The 27,058-nt window shown below is 45.2% G+C and overlaps 2 protein-coding genes across 7 annotated transcripts; both read right to left on the bottom strand.

Moving 5' to 3' along the window:
- Nucleotides 1-196: 196 nt before the first annotated feature.
- On the bottom strand, nucleotides 197-26,725 carry LOC135401155 (uncharacterized). 5 transcript variants are annotated; one of them, XM_064633375.1, is made up of 13 exons: nucleotides 26,523-26,725; nucleotides 26,297-26,384; nucleotides 25,252-25,355; nucleotides 23,480-23,503; nucleotides 23,372-23,398; nucleotides 23,285-23,302; nucleotides 10,136-10,279; nucleotides 5,506-5,723; nucleotides 2,292-2,377; nucleotides 2,150-2,234; nucleotides 788-943; nucleotides 602-706; nucleotides 197-415 (listed from the first exon to the last, which is right to left on the bottom strand). In XM_064633375.1, exons 1-13 carry the CDS (start codon nucleotides 26,686-26,688, stop codon nucleotides 266-268), a joined length of 1,371 nt encoding a protein of 456 aa, XP_064489445.1. In that variant the 5' UTR covers nucleotides 26,689-26,725; the 3' UTR covers nucleotides 197-265. The 5 variants fall into 5 exon arrangements, with proteins under 5 accessions (XP_064489445.1, XP_064489447.1, XP_064489446.1 ...); XM_064633377.1 differs by having other exon boundaries at nucleotides 797-943; XM_064633376.1 differs by having other exon boundaries at nucleotides 23,372-23,395.
- On the bottom strand, nucleotides 6,254-9,770 carry LOC135401156 (uncharacterized). 2 transcript variants are annotated; one of them, XM_064633382.1, is made up of 5 exons: nucleotides 8,856-9,770; nucleotides 8,111-8,299; nucleotides 7,964-8,016; nucleotides 7,812-7,883; nucleotides 6,254-7,631 (listed from the first exon to the last, which is right to left on the bottom strand). In XM_064633382.1, the coding sequence occupies exons 1-4, from the start codon at nucleotides 8,932-8,934 to the stop codon at nucleotides 7,875-7,877; spliced, it is 330 nt and encodes a 109-aa protein (XP_064489452.1). In that variant the 5' UTR covers nucleotides 8,935-9,770; the 3' UTR covers nucleotides 6,254-7,631; nucleotides 7,812-7,874. The 2 variants fall into 2 exon arrangements, with proteins under 2 accessions (XP_064489452.1, XP_064489451.1); XM_064633381.1 differs by having other exon boundaries at nucleotides 7,812-8,016.
- Nucleotides 26,726-27,058: the final 333 nt, after the last annotated feature.

Below are 27,058 nucleotides of genomic sequence, written 5' to 3'. Positions count from 1 at the left end.
TATTCTTCCTGTTGCTGTTCTCAGACTCTTCCAGGGTGAATAATCATGCTCCGAACGTTGTTTGCGTTAGAATTCGCAACGCTAGAGCATTAGAACCACTTCAAGTGGAGGCATCTATTCCCGCGATGTTGGAATGTGTTCGTTTACCCGCCCTATAGTACTTGACAAAAAGCAAAATGACACAATGTAGTTCATATATTGGTGCTTTATGTACGCGTGAAACAGCGCCAAGGAGAATGGGCTAGCTTGAAAATACGAAGAGTGCTTAATGAGAGTTTTCGAGCTCTCGAAGGGCGCGTCGTACCGAGGCTAGCAGGAAGAAACGTTTTCCGGTGCATTCGCAAGTGGTGTCATCATACGCGGCGTCGTCCACCATCAAACACGCTGGAGAAGGCAATGCTTTCAGCAGCTTTACCTGAAAAAGAAGGTCAAAAAAGGGGTTAATGTACTCGCACATTTTTGTATAGTCTATCAATGATGGGATTCCATTACAGTTTCTCTGGGGTTGCTATAGTTTTTATTGTGTTGTCGTTTTCGGTGTAGGTTCACCGTCGCTCAAATGTTCGATTGTGGTCTGTAATCCTACAGTGGTCGTTCTTACTTTTTCTTCAAGCTGCGATCCGCTTTCGTACAGAAACGTCCTATGTCCGTCTGTTTCGTACGTGAACAGGTCGCTATTATCAATTATTTGTTTCCTTCTGAGGGGCTGTAAGAAATAAATAACTGCGGCCTCACGATTGTAACCCCTCCATAATGCTATCAGCAACTCAAATGTAATTAACCGTACCGTACGCACAGTGCAGTATGCCACCTTTTCACCATTCAAGATATTCCGCCCAACCTGTTTCAGTGAATCATATCGGTAGATAGCCAATGACACTGCAGGACAGAGGGCTCGACCGGATGGTGCTTGTATCCTGGAAAGCTCGAGTATACTCTGATTCTGGAAATGAGAGAGAGAGAGAGAGAGAGAGAGAGAGGGAGGGAGATTTTCATACAGGTAGGTTGCTGCAGGGAATGTGCGCCAAATTCTGGAACGATGTGCTGATATACAAACTTCTCTGCGTAGTAATCGCGAAGACGTATGACTCAGTGAGCGTGAAACAAAAGTTCCGTGAAAGTTGACACAGAATAATTATCCGCTAGCAGACATTCGTGTTGCTGCTGGCCTTAATTGTTCGTCTGTTCTCTGGGGTACGAGTCATTTTCATCTGCATTCGCACGCAGGATCTAATCACTGGGAAATTAAGAGATTAAAAATTTCGAAATGAACATCTCCGATAATAAAAGCTGCACGACAACACACGTAAAGGGTCCTCATTGGTAATCATAAGAATTCTTGCAATTTAAGAATTCTTGCGGAGTCTAACTCGCAGCCCCCTTTGCCTGGTGGCAAAGGATTCAGCTTTACCTTCCCCAGGGCGTCATAAATATAACAACAATAACAGCGCTTAATGTGCAAACAGTTGGGGAAACCAAAAATGAATGAAAACACCAACAAAAAATGCTGCAACATTTCCTTTTCTACTTACGTTCCTTCATTAACGTCCCCAACGGCGCTGAACGGTCAGCCTTAACCACTATCTTCATATCCAAACGTAATTTTTCTTTTTTTTTAAACAACACTGGAAGCTTTCCATTGTTTTCCGTTGTTCGATTCAAACGTATTACCAAATAATGCATTCGTCCGCGGGTCATTTGCATTGTTGCAAGGTAATGTTAACAGTTGGCTCCATGTGGAGAACCCTTCCGATTATTATTTTCATGCACAGCAGAAATTTATATAATCAACCACTCCAGGGCTGATGCCACACAAAGTGTAACACGGAGACTGTGAGGTGAGGTGTGACGTCACCGAACAACTTGCCAATGACATTAGCGCCCGTACTCGAGTGAGTCCAAGGAAGAGAGGAGCGAGAGGAACGGGAGAGGGAGGAGAAGCGGAGGAGGGACGAGTGCTCTTCACGTATATGGAGAGGTAAGACTTAGCGGAAATGTGCGGTGGGAAAGGACATTGGCTGTGCTCGTGGGAACGCACCGTTAGAGCGCATTCTGAGCTAACTGACTATCGAAAGTATACACTAAAATGTGATGTCGCTGGCAAGGCATGCTCTTGTCCCCAGGTAACCAACAGGAACAGTATACCAACCAGGGTTCGAAGTCTGTTTGCGGGAAGGCTCATATTCTCAGCGTTGAGTTCCGCATACACCCTCACGGAAGCGATATGGGGAGCCCTGCACATGTCGTACACTTATGTAAGGACTCGAACTGTCAGAATTGCCGTGTCTTACGTTGCAAGGTCGAAGCCAAGATTTGTGGCTGTCCCAAAAGTGACGTGAAGCATTTTTTGGTTTCTTTCTAGGAGCTCGCGCGTAGTCTGAAAGAAAAAGAGAAAGTTTTTCTTTACAGTTCCTTCGGGCAACACGTTCATATGGTTCCGTGAGAAACTTGATAGTCAGCGAGAACTGTTGAACAGCTTCTACGCGAACAGAGTATTACATTTTCTTATTGGAGGCTGCTGGTGTGAAAGACAAAAAAGTAGTTTTTGCTGCATCGATCAGATTCTTTGACAGCTCCATCAAAATGTAGATGAGGAGAACCAGTCAGCATCCATGTAGAGGTAGTACAAAAGAGAAGCAACGATGAACATTTCTTCTTTAATGAACAATAGCTTTCATCGTTGGTTCTCTTTTGTATTACAGCTCGATCAACCGAAATTTGGAAGCGCGGTACACTTAACGTGAAATGTTAGAGGGAGAGAAAAAAAAATCGCATTTGTTGTGTTCAGCAATGGAGTATTTGTGTTACGCGATTGCATCGCGAACAAACAAACACAACATTTGCTTCTTACTTCGAGTTGCCGTATTTTCCGGTGTATAACGCGCACTCGTGTATTACGCGCACCCCTAAAAGCGAGCCGAATTTGAAAAAAAAGTTCCATGTATAACGCGCACAGGTGCATAACGCGCGCCGCGATGTTGCTACAAGCTTGTGTACTGCCACCACTATACACAATAAACCAAGGCGGTGTATAATATATGCATATGCTTTATTTGAAACATATTTAGTTTCGCGTCCCTTCATAATCACGCCAGCCTTCTGAAATGAATTCAGGAGTATTGACTGCTCAATATAGCATCCTTAAGCAGCATCATTAATTTTTATGAAGTCCAGCGCCCTTTCGCCGGCTTTGTCAAATGACCCTAAGAGATTTGTGAGAAGCTCACAGCACACCCTGGAAGAGGATAGAATTTGTACGACACCGACCAGAAAAGTAACTCTGCAGGAAAATATTTTCGTGTATAAGGCGCACCGTTAGATAACGCGCAGGACCTCTTCAGAGCACTTTTTTCTGGATAACGCGCGCGTTATACACCGGAAAATACGGTATTTTGAGTGCGTAGCGGGGAGTATCAAAATGAGACCATCAACTTCTTACCACGAAGTGCAGTCCCCTACTCGCCCTAGATACTTGTCCTTACGCCCACCTAGCAAAGCCACACGAGCGACATCCCCACGGAATACTCTAGTGGAAAAAAAAAGAAAAAGAAAGAAAAAAAGCTGCTCACGCATTCGCACTCATACGCATTCTCGATATTCAGCATTCGCACGGTGCCAGAATATTGGGAGTGGCGCCCCAAGCAGCACCTCGATGTCGGGCCGACATCGGCCCGATGTGCTCCTGCCGACATCCCCGATATCGGCCCAACATACACTTTGCAACACCGCCCAGAGTTGGGCCGATGTCGGGTCAGGATATTGGTCCGATATCGTTTGGACATGCTGCCGATGTCATTTCGACATGCTACCGATTTGTGACCGATGTTGTGCCAACATAATTTTGTATTTGTATTCGTGTGTTGGCGATCGTAACTAAACGTTAGACCGGTTATTTGCGACGAAACAACGTTTTATTTCTGCCATTGTTTCTTACTTGTTTCATTTTCTGATGGTTTCCTTTGTTCCTCGTATTTCCCGTGGCGGGCAATGAGCGCGGCGTTACAAAAAGCAAGACGAAAAAAAGTTTAAAAGCTCCTAGGACCACGAAGTCCAAGAAGCTTTCAAAAGGAACCGGCATTCCTTTTCCAAGCGAAAACAGATACTATATATTTCATGTCTTACGAGCTTCCGCAACTTCGAGAGCCCTGCTCGTCTCGGAATCAAAATGGTGGAGGTGACGTGTCTCAGTTTAATTCGCTCAAGCATGCAAACGAGGCTCAAGTGAGGAATTCCTTCGAATAGTAACTCGACATTAACGTAGCGAATGTGTTTCCTACTTGCTTTTGGCGCGGGACACCAAGGAAGTCGATGGAAAGCCAGTGTCAAGCGTCATGTCGTTGGCTTGGGTCAACATCGAGCCGACATTGCCAACTTCAGTGGGATGTTGGTCGCAAGTTGGCAATGTCGGCGTCATGTCTCTGGTTTCTATAATCATCAAGCCGACATTGTCAATCTCTGTGGGATGTCAATCGCAAGTTGACATTGTCAGCGTCATCTCGCTGGTGTCGGTCAACACCAAGCCGACATTGCCAACTTCAAAGTGATATCGGTCGCAAGTTGGCATTGTCGGCTACATGTCGCTTATTTCGGTCAACACTGTGCCGACATTGCCAGCTTCAGAGTGATATCGGTCGCAAGTTGGCAGTGTCTGCTAGATGTCGCGTTTTTCCATCAACATCGAGCCGACATTGCCAACTTCAAAGTGATATCGGTCGCAGGTTGGCATTGTCGGCTACATGTCGCTTGTTTCGGTCAACGCCGAGCCGACATTGCCAACTTCAGCGTGATATCGGTCGCAAGTTGGCAGTGTCGGCTAGATGTCGCGTTTTTCCTCCAACATCGAGCCGACATTGCCAACTTCTGTCGTACATCGGTCACAAGTTGGCAGTGTCGGGGATATGTTGGGCCGACATGCCCAACTTGCTGCCGATATCGGCCCGATGTCGTGTACTGCCTGGGGCACTGCGGACATAGCAGACGCCATCATCGTCCCCGTCGTCTGCGACGAAGTATTCGTGGCTTTACCACAGGCACAGGACATTCCACGTTGTTAGAAGATAACTAATAATACGCGGCTTTACCTCGCGAGACAACGATGGTTGCCAGAAGAGCACGAAAAGAACGACACGTGTACTCGTACGCACGTGGCAAGAAATATGCGACGTTTTGCGTGTCTTCTGCTGGAGTATTCTGGGGAACGTCGCCTCATCAAAGTAACTTCATTGCATGACACGCCCAGAGCAAACCACCATTCAGTATGGTATTGCGCCGCTTTCAGATTTCAAGAGGTCGTCACGCTGACTCGTCGCTCTCACATTCGCCCATTTCCCTTTTTAACAAAGCGTGGGCTTTTAAAACGAACGCATTAAACTGCAAACGGTCCACAGCATCTTGGAAAGCACGAGAAGCATGCAGACGTGTCCCTGCTATACGCAGGAGTGGAGAAATGTGATATTCTCGGCAGCAACCGGAATGCACTTCATGATTTGAAATAGCGAGACTTACGTTTAAGTAGTTGGAAACGGGTGCTTGAGCTTCAGGTTTAGGAACGGGAACATAACGAATGTCAACGCCATCGAGGAAAGGTTGCTTTCTGAAGAATTCGTCCACTATATCGTAAAATTTCTCTGGAGAGAGATGTTTCATATCTTCGTACTTGATGGATAACAATTTTACCACTTTCCTCACAGCGTTGTTGACGACGCCAAAGATCGTGAACTGACCTGTGAAGGAGAATAAGGTAACTACTTCGGGAGAATCAGGAATACGTATGTTAAACCATTGCGAAGCCTAAAGAACTCGAAACGATGAATATGTGTACTGATTGTATGATGATACTATATTTATAAAGATACTAGAAATATGTCAACACAAAATCGTAGCATTTTTGTTGAAACTGCATGTCCACATGTGGCTGCCCGCAGTTTGCTTCTACCTGGAGGCTGGAGTCCTGAAAGAAAAACCTGCACAGACTCGGAGAACAAGAGCCTCCCTGTACACGTCAGGAAAGGCAATGCTCACCCAGTTGCAAAGATGTATTTCACATCTGCCAAACCATTTACAGCTCCTACGCCTGACATGATACCACAGCGTTCTTGCTGTGGTATATAGCAAACGAGAGCTTGAGCAGCTGCCCAATAAGCGTAGTAGCTGTGCATGACTTAATATTGGTGAGCTCATAGCCTTCGATACTCATGCCTACTATTATCAGGTGCAATGTCAAATGCTTGTGTATCAGGTAGAGTGCGCAGACTTTGTGCTCTGAAAAAAGATGAAATCTCTGTGCAACGGATTTGTAGGAATGATCAACTTCTTGAAGCTGCCATAAGAAAGCCTGAAGTGTTCTTCAGACATGCTGTTCTCAGAAATGGTGGAAAAGTGGTTCACCCAACAGAGAAAATAGGAGGACTCCGTGCAGATTAAAGCCTTATCTTGCAGCAGATGTTTTTGAGTGTATTATGCATCATGCATTAAGTCAATGGCGAATATGTACGATATGTTGGTAATGCAGACTTTATTGGTGCCAAATCATAAAAACCATTTCATCACACATAGAGTTGTTTTCATTCAAGACAGCATATCGTTACAAGACAAGTCTGTTAACGTCAAAATAAGAATAGCACTCATTCGAACCACTCGGGAAAAAGGTGCTGACGTCAGAATTTCAACTTCAACTTTCCACTCTTTTCTATATTGCAAATTCCACGTTTTCAATGTGGAACCGGCTAGGGTTATGGATCCTTACCATTCTAGAGTTAAACCTGAATGTTATGCCAGCTAACTATTTTACGACCAGCCACCCTATTTTCACATGTTCTGTGTGACCGTCACTACCGAATGATGACATGGTCAGCCGTTGGTGATGTCTAAGAAAGGAAGTAACTGTGCAATTTGGACATTCACTTCCTCTTCAAGCCCAAAAGGCTGACGCAGCGTTTCCCACTTACGTTGGCATGTCGAATTCAACAGCTTTACTCAGTACGCTCCTGTTGTATTCATCACCGCATAATTATTTCCAAGCAAAACAGTCGCAAATTGTGTGTCCAGCTAGCAAGATTTGAGAGTATGAGCAACAATATCCAGATTAATCTCTAGGCACCACTGAGTTAGAGATTCGTCGCACAGCACACGACAGCAATTTTGTCGATTGGTGATTTACCATCCTTAGATGCCCTCAATAGCTGAACCGGTCGACAACGTTTCAAAATCATGTACTTGTTCCTAACCAGTCCGATCACTCTTTCAACATGGATCCGGACGTTTGCCAGCTGTTTCGTGTGCTCAACTTCATTGGCACTCAATGGACGCTTTCCCCTGAATGGTGGAATGTAAAGAGAACCCTTGCATACAAATCCGTAGTCTTAGGCGCATGAGGAATTTCTTCAAAACTTGTTAAGGTGTTGGCACAGGTATGCTGCACATGCTGTTCCAAAATATTGAACACTTGCATGAGGGCCAGAAATGACGGTAGTTCAGTGTACAAAGACACTTTGTTGCGTCACTTTGCAGTGCCTCCCCTGTGAATTTCGTTGCCTTTACTGTGTCTCTAAGCTGGCAAGTTTCTGCACTGTGGTGCACAAGCTCTTCTTCCATCCTTGTGATGTCAGCACATGTCAATCCAGTTTGGCATCCTGCGCAAAGAAAAAGAAAATAACATGAGATGGTAGTCCATCAGTAGTTATTAACGATCATCTGGATATCTCGTGCACCCTTGTGATATTTGTATAGGAAAAACAAGAAAAAAAAACACAATTTCTCTGCAAACAGGATGTGAACGTTGGAAATATCGGCAGAGTGTCAAAACTACGTACCCAGCACGTACTACGTCCTAGTATTGTACCCAGCACACGCGCACATACACTGTGGTTGTCACTTCAAGGATCCTGAAAATATGGTCACTTTAGTCAATGTCCAATGTTAGTGAAATACAGTGACCACAATGCAGGTGCTCAGGGGCATATACCTTTGTACTCGTACTTGGCATGTCATCAGAAAGGGCATCAGCATCAAAAGGCTCTGAAATTTGTTGGTTAATGCCATCAACTTAAGTCTGAAATGACATAAATATCATAGGATATTTCCTAATTATATAGTGGAAAGACTTCAGTACCTGGTGAGGCTAGAATCGATGACACTGAACCCGATGTTGCGTCCGTGGCAGTTGTGCCTACAGCCGACTGACGCTGCTTGAGCCTTTTGTAGCGGCTTCCATTAGTGGTACCACCTCTGCTGTCATAGCCTAAGTGCAGGCAAGGTGCCCAATCAGGGTTGCATTCGTCCAAGAGTTGTGACGGAGATCCTGCAAATTGTCCAGTTACTTATTTAGTTGTGAAGTGTGTAGATGATAGTAGTAAGAGGGGAGCGGAGGAACAGTCAGTACAAACGTGCAAGAGATCCTGAAACTACTCGAGATGCAAACAGTGGAGATCATTCTTTACATGGGACAAAGGAGCATTTACAGCAACCCGCACAGAGTGTTCAAAGATACAGAATGGGGCACCATTATGTTGGTGATGGTCAACCCGAATCACTGAATCCAGGGATTTTCCCAGTATCCACAATGCCTTCCTAAGACAGCCCCAACAATGCACAAAAAAAGGGGCCCCAACAGTAAAATGCAGAAATGCCTGACTGTGCCTCGGTTTGTAAGCCATAGTTTTAGAGCGGGGACAGAAAAACAACTATGTGTGTTAACAATGCAAATACAACGCTCTAAATAACTGCACTGAACTGCGAGCAACAATGTATAAACTGCATTTGTCGTGTTCCAAAGTCGAAATTGTGTGAAGGTGCAACAAAGCATCCGCTTGGGCATCACTCTATTTTATTTTATGCTCATTCAGATTTACCCTTACCTGAGATGAAGTGCCGTGAACAAACATTGTACTTGTCCAAGTCTGGACCGAGGTCTTGTTGTTTATGCGTGACAACCATTCACGGCAGCGCCTTTGAGAACTCCCGTGTCTTTTCACTCGTTTAGTTCGGCATGTTGAAGGAGTGAGGGTCTGGCTGATTGCTCCTAGCCTTCAGCTTCTTCATCTGAGTGAGACTACTGCACCCGATAATGTCACAAAATCCCATGTGGAAAGATTCTGCGTGTAAAAATCACAGCGTCAGCCTTGAGAAAGTACGCAGCAGAGCGGCGATGGTACCACAAAATGGCGACCGGTACCAGCATGCATCATTTCAGTGACGTAGGTGAATAGCTCCGATAGACCTTGTATCGCCAACTCTAGGGTGGGACAAGCGTTAGCTTGCCCACATCACGCTTCAAAAATAGACCACAAAATAGCAACCGCCTGAGATCCCTCAGAAAAACCTTCACTGGGATCGCAAGCGCCACTTGTGGCACGCAAGGGCTCATGGGAACTAAGAGCGTCCTACAGCATTTCGAGACGACCAGAGGCGGAGGTAGAAGAACAACAACAACAATCCCGGTGTGCGCAGCGGAAGCGTCTGCCGGGGTAAACCATAACCGAAGCAGACGACAGGGCGTTGTCCCTCAAAGTTCCCATGCTGCTTTGCACGCGCGCTTGGTGGCGCGCGCATCTTTTTGAAACCGTCTATTGGCGAATGCCGCACCACCGTGACCGTCACGCATACGTCTCTCTTGGCGCGAATTTCAAGCCGTGTGGACTGCAATGATTCCGATAATAAATTATAGAGCTCGAGTCGTCGAAAAATGAAGCGCTTATTCGGTAAATCGAGAGGAATAAACTACCCGATTAAACAGATATCTACGAGTTGATGTTTGGAGAGCGGACTGTTCCCTTTAAGGTGTTCTTGACATTTTCACAAAATGCATGCACCTGCACAGGGAATGAGGATGTCGTCATTGTCTGTGTGACATCGTGCTGGTGGCAGACGAATAAGTTCATAATCGGAAAGATTTGTGATGCCCGTGCGGCCACACTAGACAATAAGCCCTATTAAATGATTGATGATTGATTGATTGATTATGTGTTTAATGGCACAAAGGCAACAAAGGCCATAGAGCGCCAAAACTATGCTGAGTGTGTCGGAGACGATTATGGGAAAGATGATGTGAGAGAGAGTGTGGTAGTTAAAACCTATTAAATGAGACGGCATTCATTTCGAGGCGTCATGCAAGGTGATGATCATCCTATGGGCTCACCAACTTTTTCTGGAGGTATCTGGATGGAACCCTGGCTGTCTATTGTGGCGCTGAGAAACACAATGTGCGAGCAGTAGTCAAATGGATATCTCATGGACACCGAACCGTTGACCGAGCAAATAAGGGCTCCATTTTCTAGACGGTCTGAAAGAGAGACAGCGAACCTTGACAGATCGATCGGATTGATATATGATTGATAGCTCGGATATGGTTGATATGATCGGATATGATTGATAGATGGGAACGTAGATATTTTTATGTAATCGTGTGCGTGCTAGGTCTCGTTTTCCTTTTTCGATTTAGTTTTTTTTTAATGTGACGATAAAAAAGAAGTTTCAGGAGAACCACATTGCCTACACACGCAACAACCACGTATCATAGAGCCGTTTATTAGGAGAGTTTGGCCATTCTGTGATCTTTTGCCGCCCGGAGATTGGGAGCCGCCGTGACGTCAGAGCCGTCGTCGCTCCGCCCACTTGGCCGGGATGAATGGCGAGCTGCGGCAGCACGGGGGGATTTCAAGGCTGTACCTCTGCTCCAAAATGGCGGAATTTGAGTTTTCAAGGCGATAGCTGTGATCCAAAATGGTGCCACTGGCCTTGGCGCCGCCCATCGTGTGGCGTCAAATGGCGCGCTTTGAGAGAGGCTCCTCCCAATGGCCAAACTCTCTTAATAAATGGCTCTGACGTATCATACACTGCAGCGCCATCTGACAGTAGAAAAGCACACATTTTAGGAGATTCCGTTATCGACGACCATTAGGCAACGTTTTCAAAAGAATTTTCGCACTCCACGTATACACAATGCGTATGTCATCGTCGACTTTGAACGGCTCATGCGGGATGTTACGGTTATTCCCGTAAAATGCGGCCTCTCGCTGTTGACGGGGTCTAGGACTTTTCGGTACAGGACATTTCGGAACAGGACCTTTCGGTACGGACATTTCGGTACATGGACCTTTCGGTACACGGACCTTTCGGTACACGGACCTTTCGGTACGCGGACCTTTCGGTACGCGGACCTTTCGGTACGCGGACATTTCGGTACACGGCCACACCGCTGGAAGGTGGTCTTCGGCTTCTTAGTCATAAAACGGTGACTGTTTCTTTTTTTTTTCGAGTACCTAAAATTGCAAGTACCTAGACTATGCATTAATCATGCAATGCGTTGTTTCAGTATGTCATCCAAGGGAAATACTCGAACCATCCCATGCACGATACATGTCTTTAGATGGTCGTCGCGAAAAGTATAATTTCCAGGCATTGCCTCTGCAGGGAGTGGCAGCCATAAGGCCGAAAAATCTAATCCCCGAACAAACCGAAAGTCAAAATTCAAGGCTAAGGTTAGGTAAAATTTTCTTTATATGGTTAGTTCAAGAAGAGTGTTTAGAGTTTACACGCGCTTGGACGGACATTATGTTGAAATCTTGTGCGAAAAAATTGAACAATGTCTCTTCGGCCTTCAGATAGGTCGGTGTTTTGATTTTTCGGCCCTTCGTCTGTTGGCCATTTTAATCTTTTGGCCTTTCGTGTTTTGACCTTTTGATGGGTTTCCCTCTGCAGGACACATAAGGGCTCAAGAATGATAGTAAATGTGGTGACGGGGGTGTAGATGTTCCCCTAAAATTGCCTGTATCGGCATGCTGCAATGAACGCAAAGTAGCCTTTCTGCAGTGCCTTACGGGTGGCAACCAGAAGGGCGTAGGAAAGAATGACCCCGGAGAAAACGTTCCCGGAAAAAAGTGCCCCCGGTATAGCAGGTGGGCATTTTTATCTGGCTTATTTTGTCCTACTCTCTTTCACAGAAGACATCCCAGATGCCCGTTGTTAATGTAGGTCGTCAAAAATGTTATGTTCGTAAAAAAGGAAATGAAGAGGTTGCCGGATTTTTCAGCAAACGTATTTTCGTTGAAAGCCGTTAAAAAAGAAAGAAAGAAAGAAAGAATGGTCATGGTAATTTTAATTTACAGTGAACAACGCAAAAGAACAACGAACTGATGTTTCCGTACGTGCAAAACCTTGTAATGCCCTTCCTTAGACAGGGTGTCTTTTTTTTATACAGATTTTTTATTAAAAATATATAAGAGTCCCAGATATGCCGTTTGGGTGACAATAGCCGGCAAAGAATATCTGCCGTCCCAGAGATGTTAGAAGTGAAAAGAGGACTGCCGTAGCTCATACATTTTTAATAAAAAATCTGTATTGAGAACAAAACACGTTGTCATAACCAATAAGCCGAAGGCCATATTCCAGCCGTATGGCCGTGTACCGAAATGTCCTTTAACCGAAAGGTCCGTGTACCGAAAGGTCCGTGTACCGAAAGGTCCCTGTACCGAAAGGTCCCTGTACCGAAAGGTCCGTGTACCGAGAGGTCCGTGTACCGAAATGTCCGTACCGAAAGCTCCTGTACCGAAATGTCCTGTACCGAAAGGTCCGTATCGGCCTGCGGGTCTAGGACTTTTCGGTACAGGACATTTCGGAACAGGACCTTTCGGTACGGACATTTCGGTACATGGACCTTTCGGTACACGGACCTTTCGGTACACGGACCTTTCGGTACACGGACCTTTCGGTACGCGGACCTTTCGGTACGCGGACATTTCGGTACACGGCCACACCGCTGGAAGGTGGTCTTCGGCTTCTTAGTCATAAAACGGTGACTGTTTCTTTTTTTTTTCGAGTACCTAAAATTGCAAGTACCTAGACTATGCATTAATCATGCAATGCGTTGTTTCAGTATGTCATCCAAGGGAAATACTCGAACCATCCCATGCACGATACATGTCTTTAGATGGTCGTCGCGAAAAGTATAATTTCCAGGCATTGCCTCTGCAGGGAGTGGCAGCCATAAGGCCGAAAAATCTAATCCCCGAACAAACCGAAAGTCAAAATTCAAGGCTAAGGTTAGGTAAAATTTTCTTTATATGGTTAGTTCAAGAAGAGTGTTTAGAGTTTACACGCGCTTGGACGGACATTATGTTGAAATCTTGTGCGAAAAAATTGAACAATGTCTCTTCGGCCTTCAGATAGGTCGGTGTTTTGATTTTTCGGCCCTTCGTCTGTTGGCCATTTTAATCTTTTGGCCTTTCGTGTTTTGACCTTTTGATGGGTTTCCCTCTGCAGGACACATAAGGGCTCAAGAATGATAGTAAATGTGGTGACGGGGGTGTAGATGTTCCCCTAAAATTGCCTGTATCGGCATGCTGCAATGAACGCAAAGTAGCCTTTCTGCAGTGCCTTACGGGTGGCAACCAGAAGGGCGTAGGAAAGAATGACCCCGGAGAAAACGTTCCCGGAAAAAAGTGCCCCCGGTATAGCAGGCGGGCATTTTTATCTGGCTTATTTTGTCCTACTCTCTTTCACAGAAGACATCCCAGATGCCCGTTGTTAATGTAGGTCGTCAAAAATGTTATGTTCGTAAAAAAGGAAATGAAGAGGTTGCCGGATTTTTCAGCAAACGTATTTTCGTTGAAAGCCGTTAAAAAAGAAAGAAAGAAAGAAAGAATGGTCATGGTAATTTTAATTTACAGTGAACAACGCAAAAGAACAACGAACTGATGTTTCCGTACGTGCAAAACCTTGTAATGCCCTTCCTTAGACAGGGTGTCTTTTTTTTATACAGATTTTTTATTAAAAATATATAAGAGTCCCAGATATGCCGTTTGGGTGACAATAGCCGGCAAAGAATATCTGCCGTCCCAGAGATGTTAGAAGTGAAAAGAGGACTGCCGTAGCTCATACATTTTTAATAAAAAATCTGTATTGAGAACAAAACACGTTGTCATAACCAATAAGCCGAAGGCCATATTCCAGCCGTATGGCCGTGTACCGAAATGTCCTTTAACCGAAAGGTCCGTGTACCGAAAGGTCCGTGTACCGAAAGGTCCCTGTACCGAAAGGTCCGTGTACCGAGAGGTCCGTGTACCGAAATGTCCGTACCGAAAGCTCCTGTACCGAAATGTCCTGTACCGAAAGGTCCGTATCGGCCTGCGGGTCTAGGACTTTTCGGTACAGGACATTTCGGAACAGGACCTTTCGGTACGGACATTTCGGTACACGGACCTTTCGGTACACGGACCTTTCGGTACACGGACCTTTCGGTACGCGGACCTTTCGGTACGCGGACATTTCGGTACACGGCCACACCGCTGGAAGGTGGTCTTCGGCTTCTTAGTCATAAAACGGTGACTGTTTCTTTTTTTTTTCGAGTACCTAAAATTGCAAGTACCTAGACTATGCATTAATCATGCAATGCGTTGTTTCAGTATGTCATCCAAGGGAAATACTCGAACCATCCCATGCACGATACATGTCTTTAGATGGTCGTCGCGGAAAAGTATAATTTCCAGGCATTGCCTCTGCAGGGAGTGGCAGCCATAAGGCCGAAAAATCTAATCCCCGAACAAACCGAAAGTCAAAATTCAAGGCTAAGGTTAGGTAAAATTTTCTTTATATGGTTAGTTCAAGAAGAGTGTTTAGAGTTTACACGCGCTTGGACGGACATTATGTTGAAATCTTGTGCGAAAAAATTGAACAATGTCTCTTCGGCCTTCAGATAGGTCGGTGTTTTGATTTTTCGGCCCTTCGTCTGTTGGCCATTTTAATCTTTTGGCCTTTCGTGTTTTGACCTTTTGATGGGTTTCCCTCTGCAGGACACATAAGGGCTCAAGAATGATAGTAAATGTGGTGACGGGGGTGTAGATGTTCCCCTAAAATTGCCTGTATCGGCATGCTGCAATGAACGCAAAGTAGCCTTTCTGCAGTGCCTTACGGGTGGCAACCAGAAGGGCGTAGGAAAGAATGACCCCGGAGAAAACGTTCCCGGAAAAAAGTGCCCCCGGTATAGCAGGTGGGCATTTTTATCTGGCTTATTTTGTCCTACTCTCTTTCACAGAAGACATCCCAGATGCCCGTTGTTAATGTAGGTCGTCAAAAATGTTATGTTCGTAAAAAAGGAAATGAAGAGGTTGCCGGATTTTTCAGCAAACGTATTTTCGTTGAAAGCCGTTAAAAAAGAAAGAAAGAAAGAAAGAATGGTCATGGTAATTTTAATTTACAGTGAACAACGCAAAAGAACAACGAACTGATGTTTCCGTACGTGCAAAACCTTGTAATGCCCTTCCTTAGACAGGGTGTCTTTTTTTTATACAGATTTTTTATTAAAAATATATGAGAGTCCCAGATATGCCGTTTGGGTGACAATAGCCGGCAAAGAATATCTGCCGTCCCAGAGATGTTAGAAGTGAAAAGAGGACTGCCGTAGCTCATACATTTTTAATAAAAAATCTGTATTGAGAACAAAACACGTTGTCATAACCAATAAGCCGAAGGCCATATTCCAGCCGTATGGCCGTGTACCGAAATGTCCTTTAACCGAAAGGTCCGTGTACCGAAAGGTCCGTGTACCGAAAGGTCCCTGTACCGAAAGGTCCGTGTACCGAGAGGTCCGTGTACCGAAATGTCCGTACCGAAAGCTCCTGTACCGAAATGTCCTGTACCGAAAGGTCCGTATCGGCCTGCGGGTCTAGGACTTTTCGGTACAGGACATTTCGGAACAGGACCTTTCGGTACGGACATTTCGGTACATGGACCTTTCGGTACACGGACCTTTCGGTACACGGACCTTTCGGTACACGGACCTTTCGGTACGCGGACCTTTCGGTACGCGGACATTTCGGTACACGGCCACACCGCTGGAAGGTGGTCTTCGGCTTCTTAGTCATAAAACGGTGACTGTTTCTTTTTTTTTTTCGAGTACCTAAAATTGCAAGTACCTAGACTATGCATTAATCATGCAATGCGTTGTTTCAGTATGTCATCCAAGGGAAATACTCGAACCATCCCATGCACGATACATGTCTTTAGATGGTCGTCGCGAAAAGTATAATTTCCAGGCATTGCCTCTGCAGGGAGTGGCAGCCATAAGGCCGAAAAATCTAATCCCCGAACAAACCGAAAGTCAAAATTCAAGGCTAAGGTTAGGTAAAATTTTCTTTATATGGTTAGTTCAAGAAGAGTGTTTAGAGTTTACACGCGCTTGGACGGACATTATGTTGAAATCTTGTGCGAAAAAATTGAACAATGTCTCTTCGGCCTTCAGATAGGTCGGTGTTTTGATTTTTCGGCCCTTCGTCTGTTGGCCATTTTAATCTTTTGGCCTTTCGTGTTTTGACCTTTTGATGGGTTTCCCTCTGCAGGACACATAAGGGCTCAAGAATGATAGTAAATGTGGTGACGGGGGTGTAGATGTTCCCCTAAAATTGCCTGTATCGGCATGCTGCAATGAACGCAAAGTAGCCTTTCTGCAGTGCCTTACGGGTGGCAACCAGAAGGGCGTAGGAAAGAATGACCCCGGAGAAAACGTTCCCGGAAAAAAGTGCCCCCGGTATAGCAGGCGGGCATTTTTATCTGGCTTATTTTGTCCTACTCTCTTTCACAGAAGACATCCCAGATGCCCGTTGTTAATGTAGGTCGTCAAAAATGTTATGTTCGTAAAAAAGGAAATGAAGAGGTTGCCGGATTTTTCAGCAAACGTATTTTCGTTGAAAGCCGTTAAAAAAGAAAGAAAGAAAGAAAGAATGGTCATGGTAATTTTAATTTACAGTGAACAACGCAAAAGAACAACGAACTGATGTTTCCGTACGTGCAAAACCTTGTAATGCCCTTCCTTAGACAGGGTGTCTTTTTTTTATACAGATTTTTTATTAAAAATATATAAGAGTCCCAGATATGCCGTTTGGGTGACAATAGCCGGCAAAGAATATCTGCCGTCCCAGAGATGTTAGAAGTGAAAAGAGGACTGCCGTAGCTCATACATTTTTAATAAAAAATCTGTATTGAGAACAAAACACGTTGTCATAACCAATAAGCCGAAGGCCATATTCCAGCCGTATGGCCGTGTACCGAAATGTCCTTTAACCGAAAGGTCCGTGTACCGAAAGGTCCGTGTACCGAAAGGTCCGTGTACCGAAAGGTCCCTGTACCGAAAGGTCCCTGTACCGAAAGGTCCCTGTACCGAAAGGTCCGTGTACCGAGAGGTCCGTGTACCGAAATGTCCGTACCGAAAGCTCCTGTACCGAAATGTCCTGTACCGAAAGGTCCGTATCGGCCTGCGGGTCTAGGACTTTTCGGTACAGGACATTTCGGAACAGGACCTTTCGGTACGGACATTTCGGTACATGGACCTTTCGGTACACGGACCTTTCGGTACACGGACCTTTCGGTACACGGACCTTTCGGTACGCGGACCTTTCGGTACGCGGACATTTCGGTACACGGCCACACCGCTGGAAGGTGGTCTTCGGCTTCTTAGTCATAAAACGGTGACTGTTTCTTTTTTTTTTCGAGTACCTAAAATTGCAAGTACCTAGACTATGCATTAATCATGCAATGCGTTGTTTCAGTATGTCATCCAAGGGAAATACTCGAACCATCCCATGCGCGATACATGTCTTTAGATGGTCGTCGCGAAAAGTATAATTTCCAGGCATTGCCTCTGCAGGGAGTGGCAGCCATAAGGCCGAAAAATCTAATCCCCGAACAAACCGAAAGTCAAAATTCAAGGCTAAGGTTAGGTAAAATTTTCTTTATATGGTTAGTTCAAGAAGAGTGTTTAGAGTTTACACGCGCTTGGACGGTCATTATGTTGAAATCTTGTGCGAAAAAATTGAACAATGTCTCTTCGGCCTTCAGATAGGTCGGTGTTTTGATTTTTCGGCCCTTCGTCTGTTGGCCATTTTAATCTTTTGGCCTTTCGTGTTTTGACCTTTTGATGGGTTTCCCTCTGCAGGACACATAAGGGCTCAAGAATGATAGTAAATGTGGTGACGGGGGTGTAGATGTTCCCCTAAAATTGCCTGTATCGGCATGCTGCAATGAACGCAAAGTAGCCTTTCTGCAGTGCCCTTCGTCTGTTGGCCATTTTAATCTTTTGGCCTTTCGTGTTTTGACCTTTTGATGGGTTTCCCTCTGCAGGACACATAAGGGCTCAAGAATGATGTAAATGTGGTGACGGGGGTGTAGATGTTCCCCTAAAATTGCCTGTATCGGCATGCTGCAATGAACGCAAAGTAGCCTTTCTGCAGTGCCTTACGGGTGGCAACCAGAAGGGCGTAGGAAAGAATGACCCCGGAGAAAACGTTCCCGGAAAAAAGTGCCCCCGGTATAGCAGGCGGGCATTTTTATCTGGCTTATTTTGTCCTACTCTCTTTCACAGAAGACATCCCAGATGCCCGTTGTTAATGTAGGTCGTCAAAAATGTTATGTTCGTAAAAAAGGAAATGAAGAGGTTGCCGGATTTTTCAGCAAACGTATTTTCGTTGAAAGCCGTTAAAAAAGAAAGAAAGAAAGAAAGAATGGTCATGGTAATTTTAATTTACAGTGAACAACGCAAAAGAACAACGAACTGATGTTTCCGTACGTGCAAAACCTTGTAATGCCCTTCCTTAGACAGGGTGTCTTTTTTTTATACAGATTTTTTATTAAAAATATATAAGAGTCCCAGATATGCCGTTTGGGTGACAATAGCCGGCAAAGAATATCTGCCGTCCCAGAGATGTTAGAAGTGAAAAGAGGACTGCCGTAGCTCATACATTTTTAATAAAAAATCTGTATTGAGAACAAAACACGTTGTCATAACCAATAAGCCGAAGGCCATATTCCAGCCGTATGGCCGTGTACCGAAATGTCCTTTAACCGAAAGGTCCGTGTACCGAAAGGTCCGTGTACCGAAAGGTCCCTGTACCGAAAGGTCCCTGTACCGAAAGGTCCGTGTACCGAGAGGTCCGTGTACCGAAATGTCCGTACCGAAAGCTCCTGTACCGAAATGTCCTGTACCGAAAGGTCCGTATCGGCCTGCGGGTCTAGGACTTTTCGGTACAGGACATTTCGGAACAGGACCTTTCGGTACGGACATTTCGGTACATGGACCTTTCGGTACACGGACCTTTCGGTACACGGACCTTTCGGTACACGGACCTTTCGGTACGCGGACCTTTCGGTACGCGGACATTTCGGTACACGGCCACACCGCTGGAAGGTGGTCTTCGGCTTCTTAGTCATAAAACGGTGACTGTTTCTTTTTTTTTTCGAGTACCTAAAATTGCAAGTACCTAGACTATGCATTAATCATGCAATGCGTTGTTTCAGTATGTCATCCAAGGGAAATACTCGAACCATCCCATGCACGATACATGTCTTTAGATGGTCGTCGCGAAAAGTATAATTTCCAGGCATTGCCTCTGCAGGGAGTGGCAGCCATAAGGCCGAAAAATCTAATCCCCGAACAAACCGAAAGTCAAAATTCAAGGCTAAGGTTAGGTAAAATTTTCTTTATATGGTTAGTTCAAGAAGAGTGTTTAGAGTTTACACGCGCTTGGACGGACATTATGTTGAAATCTTGTGCGAAAAAATTGAACAATGTCTCTTCGGCCTTCAGATAGGTCGGTGTTTTGATTTTTCGGCCCTTCGTCTGTTGGCCATTTTAATCTTTTGGCCTTTCGTGTTTTGACCTTTTGATGGGTTTCCCTCTGCAGGACACAAAAGGGCTCAAGAATGATAGTAAATGTGGTGACGGGGGTGTAGATGTTCCCCTAAAATTGCCTGTATCGGCATGCTGCAATGAACGCAAAGTAGCCTTTCTGCAGTGCCTTACGGGTGGCAACCAGAAGGGCGTAGGAAAGAATGACCCCGGAGAAAACGTTCCCGGAAAAAAGTGCCCCCGGTATAGCAGGCGGGCATTTTTATCTGGCTTATTTTGTCCTACTCTCTTTCACAGAAGACATCCCAGATGCCCGTTGTTAATGTAGGTCGTCAAAAATGTTATGTTCGTAAAAAAGGAAATGAAGAGGTTGCCGGATTTTTCAGCAAACGTATTTTCGTTGAAAGCCGTTAAAAAAGAAAGAAAGAAAGAAAGAATGGTCATGGTAATTTTAATTTACAGTGAACAACGCAAAAGAACAACGAACTGATGTTTCCGTACGTGCAAAACCTTGTAATGCCCTTCCTTAGACAGGGTGTCTTTTTTTTATACAGATTTTTTATTAAAAATATATAAGAGTCCCAGATATGCCGTTTGGGTGACAATAGCCGGCAAAGAATATCTGCCGTCCCAGAGATGTTAGAAGTGAAAAGAGGACTGCCGTAGCTCATACATTTTTAATAAAAAATCTGTATTGAGAACAAAACACGTTGTCATAACCAATAAGCCGAAGGCCATATTCCAGCCGTATGGCCGTGTACCGAAATGTCCTTTAACCGAAAGGTCCGTGTACCGAAAGGTCCGTGTACCGAAAGGTCCGTGTACCGAAAGGTCCCTGTACCGAAAGGTCCCTGTACCGAAAGGTCCGTGTACCGAGAGGTCCGTGTACCGAAATGTCCGTACCGAAAGCTCCTGTACCGAAATGTCCTGTACCGAAAGGTCCGTATCGGCCTGCCGTTGCACTCGTTGGAGAAAGGAACCCGTTTCGAATACCGTGAGTCGCACGTCCGTAAAGCGTATTCCGCCTCCACGACACAACTCGCTGCGCTCCGATTGGCTGGTGGTGACAGGGAGTCAGGGAGTGCCTGTGGTTCCCTAAAACTTCCTGGCATCACCGATAACGGTTCCGAAAACACGATCAACCAATCGCGCTGTTCCTTAGAAGTTGCTCACGTCACGTTGCTTCCATCATCGTATCCTTTTCGTAGAATGTTTCCGATCTACTAAAAGTTGCTATAATCACTTGCGTACTTGCTTAGGAAACAGGTTCGCACGTCTTACGCGGCAATGCGCATTGTTTCTGCTATGCCTATAGGGTGCACTCCAAAATATGCAAATAAATAGTCTGGCTTCGCCACTTCATGTACAAATTTCTGCTCCAGTGTGCATTCTGCCAATATAACTGAAGAAGTTCCTAGCGAAGCCACTTACGCTAATGATCATGCTGTCAGTACCAGCTGTCTTGCTTTTTATCATACGTCAAAAAGAAAGCGCGTAGTGAGGTATGCACGTCATTCTCGCCAGAGCAGATATAGTAAGGGTCAGTTTCAGTAAGTTTCAAATGTCGTGTACTAAGTAAATAAGATCCCTGAGGGTTCAAAAATGACCCGAATTCTTCTTTATTATACTGCTGCTCATCCGTGTTTAGAACAACACATCAGTTTTTGTCATTTTTGGCGCATGGAAATGTGTCATCGTCCAGTTGAACGCAAGTTGATACAGGTGTGGGAAGTTAATTAAAGTCGCATTAATAGTTCTTCGAAAAGTAAGCTAATGCGTCTAAAAGAAATTGTGTAATTCATAAAAAAGACATTGCTAATACGAAGAGAGAGCTGTACTGTTTCAATGTAAACTGCTGAACATACAGAAATAGTACGAGAGGAAACTTGGAACAAGGAATTGCTGCTTTATTCTTCGTTGATCCCACTATGATTACGAAACGCAGTCGCTCGCACGAGGGGCTGGCTCTCACAATTCAATGTGTGAACCTGAGGCACGTACATGACCCATATACAACGAAATGTGCCAAATTCGGATAACGACGAGGAACAGCATATGCTATTCCTTTTTTAGCTGCATCTGTACTCCGAGACACCATAAGCCAACGTTCACACGGGGCAAGTTTTCCCACCAACTCGAACCAACGTCTTATGACTAGACCGGAGCGAATAGTGGTTTGAAAACCGAAGCGAATAGTTATACTGCCGAAGCGAATACGAAGAGAATATAGCTGTAAAATGGAACGGTTCGCACACATGCAGGCGTGGTGGAAATAAAGTGCAAACGTACAGGAAACGTTAGCAGAGAACAGGTATATTTTAATTTGCAACGGTATACAAGCGCCAAATCTCTGTCCGTATGCATTCAGGGACCCTATTCTCGTCAAAGTAATCGACCTCAATTACTTTGTGTCTCGCCTGTCATTGGTCGTCACGCCTTTTTGGTCACGCCTTCTTCACGTAACGACCAATGACAGGCAAAAACACAAGGTAATCGAGGTCGACTACTTTGACAAGAATAGGGCCCCAGAAGGTGGTGCATTCGAGGACGAAACAGGGTGCTGCGCCACCTCGTTTTGAGTTAAGGAATGTGGTAGGACGAGTCTACCAGTGCACTTAAACAGGGTCTCTAGCGGTTTCGCTGTGGATTACTTGTTTGTTCTTGGGTGGCGTTTTTCTCGGCAACTATTCGAATATATTCGGTATGGAAGAGGCATTCGATTCCATTCACAATTCGAATACCGACATTCGTATTCGGTTCAGAATTCGAATCGAACATGTAAGTATTGGCTTCGATATTCGAAAAATTCGAATATTCGCACGGCACATTCTCGTCCAGTCGGAAGCGGTTTAGCGGAGGCGGCATGGATGCACGCGGCAAGCCACAGGCGGTTCCGCACATCTCTACCACATGTGTGCACGAGCCCTATATAGGAGCCTCACAGAGGTGTACCTCGGCCAGCGGATGGTACAGTTCGCACTATAGTCCGCACATTGAGAGTGGGGCATATGAGAAGATGGCGGAGACTAAGGCAGTCGTGGAAGCCAAGTCACATATTCCATTCACGCTTTACTTTCTAGATTCTTTTGCACTCCTTCGAAGACTATCGTAAGAGAGTGAGTAACCTTGAGGTCATTCCATGAGACGCGTGGGACTGGGACCACACCGTGACTGGGACTGCCAGTCTACGTGGTGTGACGTCATCCGGGTGGGCCAATGCGGCAGGCGAGCACGTGGTCAGCATGGTGACGCGTCCTCAGCAGACGAATTTTACGCCTGCCGGATCGGGTCGCGCCTTCAAGGTACTACCGGTCAGTGTTGCTGATTACTCAGCGCGCTTTTGTAAATTGAGTTCCGAAATGATGGGACAGCGTACAGCAAAAATATTTCCCACTGCCTCTCTTTGTAGGCCGATTGGCGAATTACGCCTGGTTTCAAGCAATCTTATATAGACTTTTCTTGCTCTGTAAAGAAGCCAATCTTCAAGCAGCGCTGCATGTTTCAAGAGGACTTCGCGGATTTGTCAAATCGCTAAATTTAATAAATATTGTCTAAATAAAAGGGAACGCTACCGCACTGGACATTGTAAATTGTCATTCCTCTTAACCCTAGCGTTGTGACGGTAAGAAATTTTAAGAAAGACGGCAGTGTCGATCTTTAGAAGTTACTTACATGGTTCGACTACGTCACCTGCAATGCAGACACTGTGTTAAGTAAGGATTCCACCTTAAGCGTTACATACAATGTTAAGGCCCTCACATGTGCTCCTGCCTATTGCAGCTGCTTCTGGAAAGGTTGGAATGAAAAGAGCGGCTTTACATTATGACCACATGCAATAGTGATTGCGTCCACACGGTGTCCTCTTACCAGTTGCGGTGAACTCCTGATGACCTAAAAATTGAGCAAAGCAGACAGTTGTTTTGTGTTTCAAATGACGCCATTGCGATATTTTAGCTGGGATGTTAAAAATATCTAATTGCATTAACGCTACGATCCATTCAGTGATTCTTTATGAGGTGCTCTTTGAGGGAACGAGAGTAGATCCTCGATCGTGCTCTTTTGACGCTCATTGTGGAGGTGCTGTTTCCCCCTCCCCTTCTAAAGGATACATTTTACTGCTTACGACACCCACTCATCACAGACGGGGCCAATGAAAGCAACACTGGATTTTCAATGCGCGATGACACGAAAGAAACCTGACGCAGATTAAAGGAGCAGAGAAGCTGACGTCCATAGTATCTTTTTTTTTTTTTTTTTGCGACGGATTGCGAGCAAAGTTTGATCGATGATTGTCGCTCATTTCTAGCTCGCGAGAGAGCTCTTAGATCTGCACACCCTCTAGACACCCCCTCATCTCCTTCGGAGAGTCCGCAAGTAAATGAGTTACGTGACGTAGAGAGTCCATTGCAACTATAGCGCCACGCCCCGTCTGTGGAAAATGGGACTTCATGACTGGTCGCCTTCGGTGATGCTACGTCACACGTTCCTGATTACGTCACGTCAGGAGAACGTTTTGTCAATTTGGTTATTTCTGCGTTACCATCGGTCGTTGTACTATTACTCACCCAAAGACTGCAACCTAATTCTGCATAGGCGTAATGAGTGACAATCATTGACAGTAAGTGAGTGGTAATAATTTAGCAATTTGCCGCCTTCGTTTCTAATTATGTTCCCTTGCATGCCTGTGCGTTTCGATTAGCGGGTCACTTGACGGTACCGCCAAGCACGGATTCCACTAACGCAATCTGCACCGTGCGCAAAACGTACATCACATCAGAAAGCCTTGAAGGAAACATTTCAGGAATTAACGAGGGATCCTTTACTATTTTCCCACCCAACAGGAACTGAATCTGCGAACATTTCAAAGTGGGTATTTCTACGTACAGTCGAACCTCGTTAATATGACAGTCGTTAATACGACATACCCGCTTTATGACAATATTCCTCGGGAGCCGTTTCCTCCCTATGGCCTCCGCAGGTAACACTTGTTTCCTAATATGACATTTCGTTTATATGACAATGACCGGTATTTTCCGCACAACTAGGGACGAACACGTGTACTTTACCCTCGTTACTACGACCGTTGGTCACTGAACCGACGGTTCTCCTGACCTATTGCGGTCAAAACGCAGGCCCGCTTTCGGGGTGACTCGTAACCTGCTGCAGTGGAACGGCATTCATTGACCACGTCTGAGAAGCGCAAACGAACAGAGCTGACTGCTGGAATGAAGAAGCGGATATGCGTCAGATTAAAGGAGGACGATGCATACAAGGACAATGGATAAGTACATTAATTCCATACATTATTTTAAAATGCCTCATTATTGGTATTTTGTTACCAGCTTACGTAATTTTCTACCTTTAGAAGCTTACGTGAAGGGCGTGGTACGCCTCGTAAAACGTGGTATTCATTAATTTCGCTTTACGACCGAAATCCGAGGGAACGGCCGTGGTCATATTAACGAGTTTCGACTGTATATGTAGCAATATATTTTCTTGTCATGTCAGCATGTCGTACAAACCGTTGTCAAATTTTGCGCTGTCAGCACTCTCTATAGCAGCACCTGCGCCCTCCATAACTCGTCCTCGTATGTCCTCTCAAGAGAAACATGACGCTGAACCCGACAGCCAGAACTCACCGCTTTGCAGGAACGAGAAGTATACGCCGACCCCGACGCCGAACATGGTGACGAAGATGATGACGAGGATTATCAAATATTGCATCACTCCTGCGTCTTCAGGGCTGTACGGAGATTGTCGAGGCTATACTATATTGATAAAATATCTTCCTTCAGCGCAGCCCGAACGGGTGTTGAGTTTCACACTATTCAGCTTTTTTTCCCTTAAACCTTCATTTGCTGTGCCAGTGTTCGGCAAAGCGTTGGAAGATCAGGTTGATCATTGTTTATAAGGAAAAGCGGCATATCCAATTTCTTTAAGGCTCCTCGGGGACCAGAACATTGTCAATTTGTATGCGTAGTTCGGAAAAGCTGGGAGCATAGACTCGCAGCAGTATACCAGGAGGTGACGCTTCATAAGAGGATTTCAGTCTCTTCACTCCTTCGATGTCTTTTTTTTTTTTTTTTTTTTTTGTAGATGTCTGTTTTGACGTGTTCGTGCGCAATAAAAAATTCACTGGCGATTTAGCCGTAAATGCGAGAGAAATGCGTTAGCATTAACCGCCCTTTCTGGTCCATACTTGACTTCCGTGTGTCCACTTCCGGTTTAAACCCAACTTCCGGTTGTCCACTTCCAGCCTAAACCCAACTTCCGGTTGTTCACCTCCAGTCACTGCTTGATTTCCGGTTTGACACTTTCAATTACTGTATGCAAGTCCATTTGATTAACCTTTAATTAGTCTCAATTACTTTCAATTACCCTGTAATTACCCTTTAATTACCTTAGGTAACCGCAGGTTACATGAGGTAATCTCGAATTCCCTTAATTAGCTTTAATTACGTTTACTTGCCTTAATTAGCCTCAATTCCCCTTTAATTGACGTTAATTACCCTTAATAACATTTAATTACCTTCGGTATAACCTACTGTTACCTTCGGTATTCTTTAATTTCATTTAATCTTTCTCTTAATTACATATATCTTACATTCATTACCTTTAAACTCAACTTTCTTGTTTTAATTGCCTTTTCTTTGTTTGCTGTACGTCTTTGCTGTTGTAACTTACGGCACTCGTCTTTCCAAGCTTCCAATCCGCGACCTGGGGAACATCGATCCGCTGGAACGCATCTGTGGTGGCAGGATGGACACCGCCTCTAGAAGTAGAACGAGGGATATTTAATTATGGTCTAGGCGCACTAGAGTGAATGTCGAGGGAAAACCAATCGATCTTTTGAAACAAATCACGTGGTCACAAACCGAGATGAGACCGAAGGGTGTAGAGGTTCACTTACTGTTCATGCTGGCAGGATCCCTCACGGTATGGTTCAACTGAAAGGAACGACTCGGATAAGACATGGCCATGGCAGGCTGGCGTGCTTCTTCCTTGGCTTCGTCTTCCTCTATAACTCTTCCTCCTTTGCTCGCGCCCCCCTCCGGAGATGGTGATATCGTATGCATATAACGACTCTAACGAGATTGTATTAGCCCTATACTGGTTCCCGGAAAGAGGTGAACCTTCCTATAGAGTTTGCCAAGAAACATTCCCTCGGTAGCGCAATCGGTAACGTTTTGGCTTGCTGACCTCGAGATCGGGTTCGATCCCGGCCGAGGACGGTAGCAACGTGGGGGAAGTAAACATTGCTTCCAGCACCGTTTGTCGGAGATTTCCGGCGCACGTCGTCAAATGTACCCCAAGTGGTCGAAATCATCCGCAATCCTACCCTGTGGCGCGTGTCTGCGGCTCTCAACTCTATAGGAGATGCAGAAAAAAGAAGCGAAGGATCGCATTCCACGAGGTTACGGTAATGCAGACGGCACGCAGTCTCCA

This window comes from Ornithodoros turicata, chromosome 7, assembly GCF_037126465.1.
Source record: "Ornithodoros turicata isolate Travis chromosome 7, ASM3712646v1, whole genome shotgun sequence".
Taxonomy (NCBI): domain Eukaryota; kingdom Metazoa; phylum Arthropoda; class Arachnida; order Ixodida; family Argasidae; genus Ornithodoros; species Ornithodoros turicata.
This window is presented reverse-complemented; position numbering and strand designations above follow the sequence as displayed.

What these genes read in the sequence shown, in the direction of transcription:
- LOC135401156 (XM_064633381.1), bottom strand. Translation starts at nt 8,934, where the DNA reads ATGGTTGTCACGCATAAACAACAAGACCTCGGTCCAGACTTGGACAAG. An exon ending in TTCACGGCACTTCATCTCAG is followed by an intron (nt 8,300 to 8,855) that starts GTAAGGGTAAAT and finishes GACAATTTGCAG; the next exon opens with GATCTCCGTCACAACTCTTG. An exon ending in ATCGATTCTAGCCTCACCAG is followed by an intron (nt 8,017 to 8,110) that starts GTACTGAAGTCT and finishes AACAAATTTCAG; the next exon opens with AGCCTTTTGATGCTGATGCC.
- LOC135401155 (XM_064633375.1), bottom strand. Translation starts at nt 26,688, where the DNA reads ATGCATACGATATCACCATCTCCGGAGGGGGGCGCGAGCAAAGGAGGA. An exon ending in AGCTTGGAAAGACGAGTGCC is followed by an intron (nt 25,356 to 26,296) that starts GTAAGTTACAAC and finishes ATCTCCGTACAG; the next exon opens with CCCTGAAGACGCAGGAGTGA. An exon ending in CAAACAGACTTCGAACCCTG is followed by an intron (nt 944 to 2,149) that starts GTTGGTATACTG and finishes TCTCATTTCCAG; the next exon opens with AATCAGAGTATACTCGAGCT.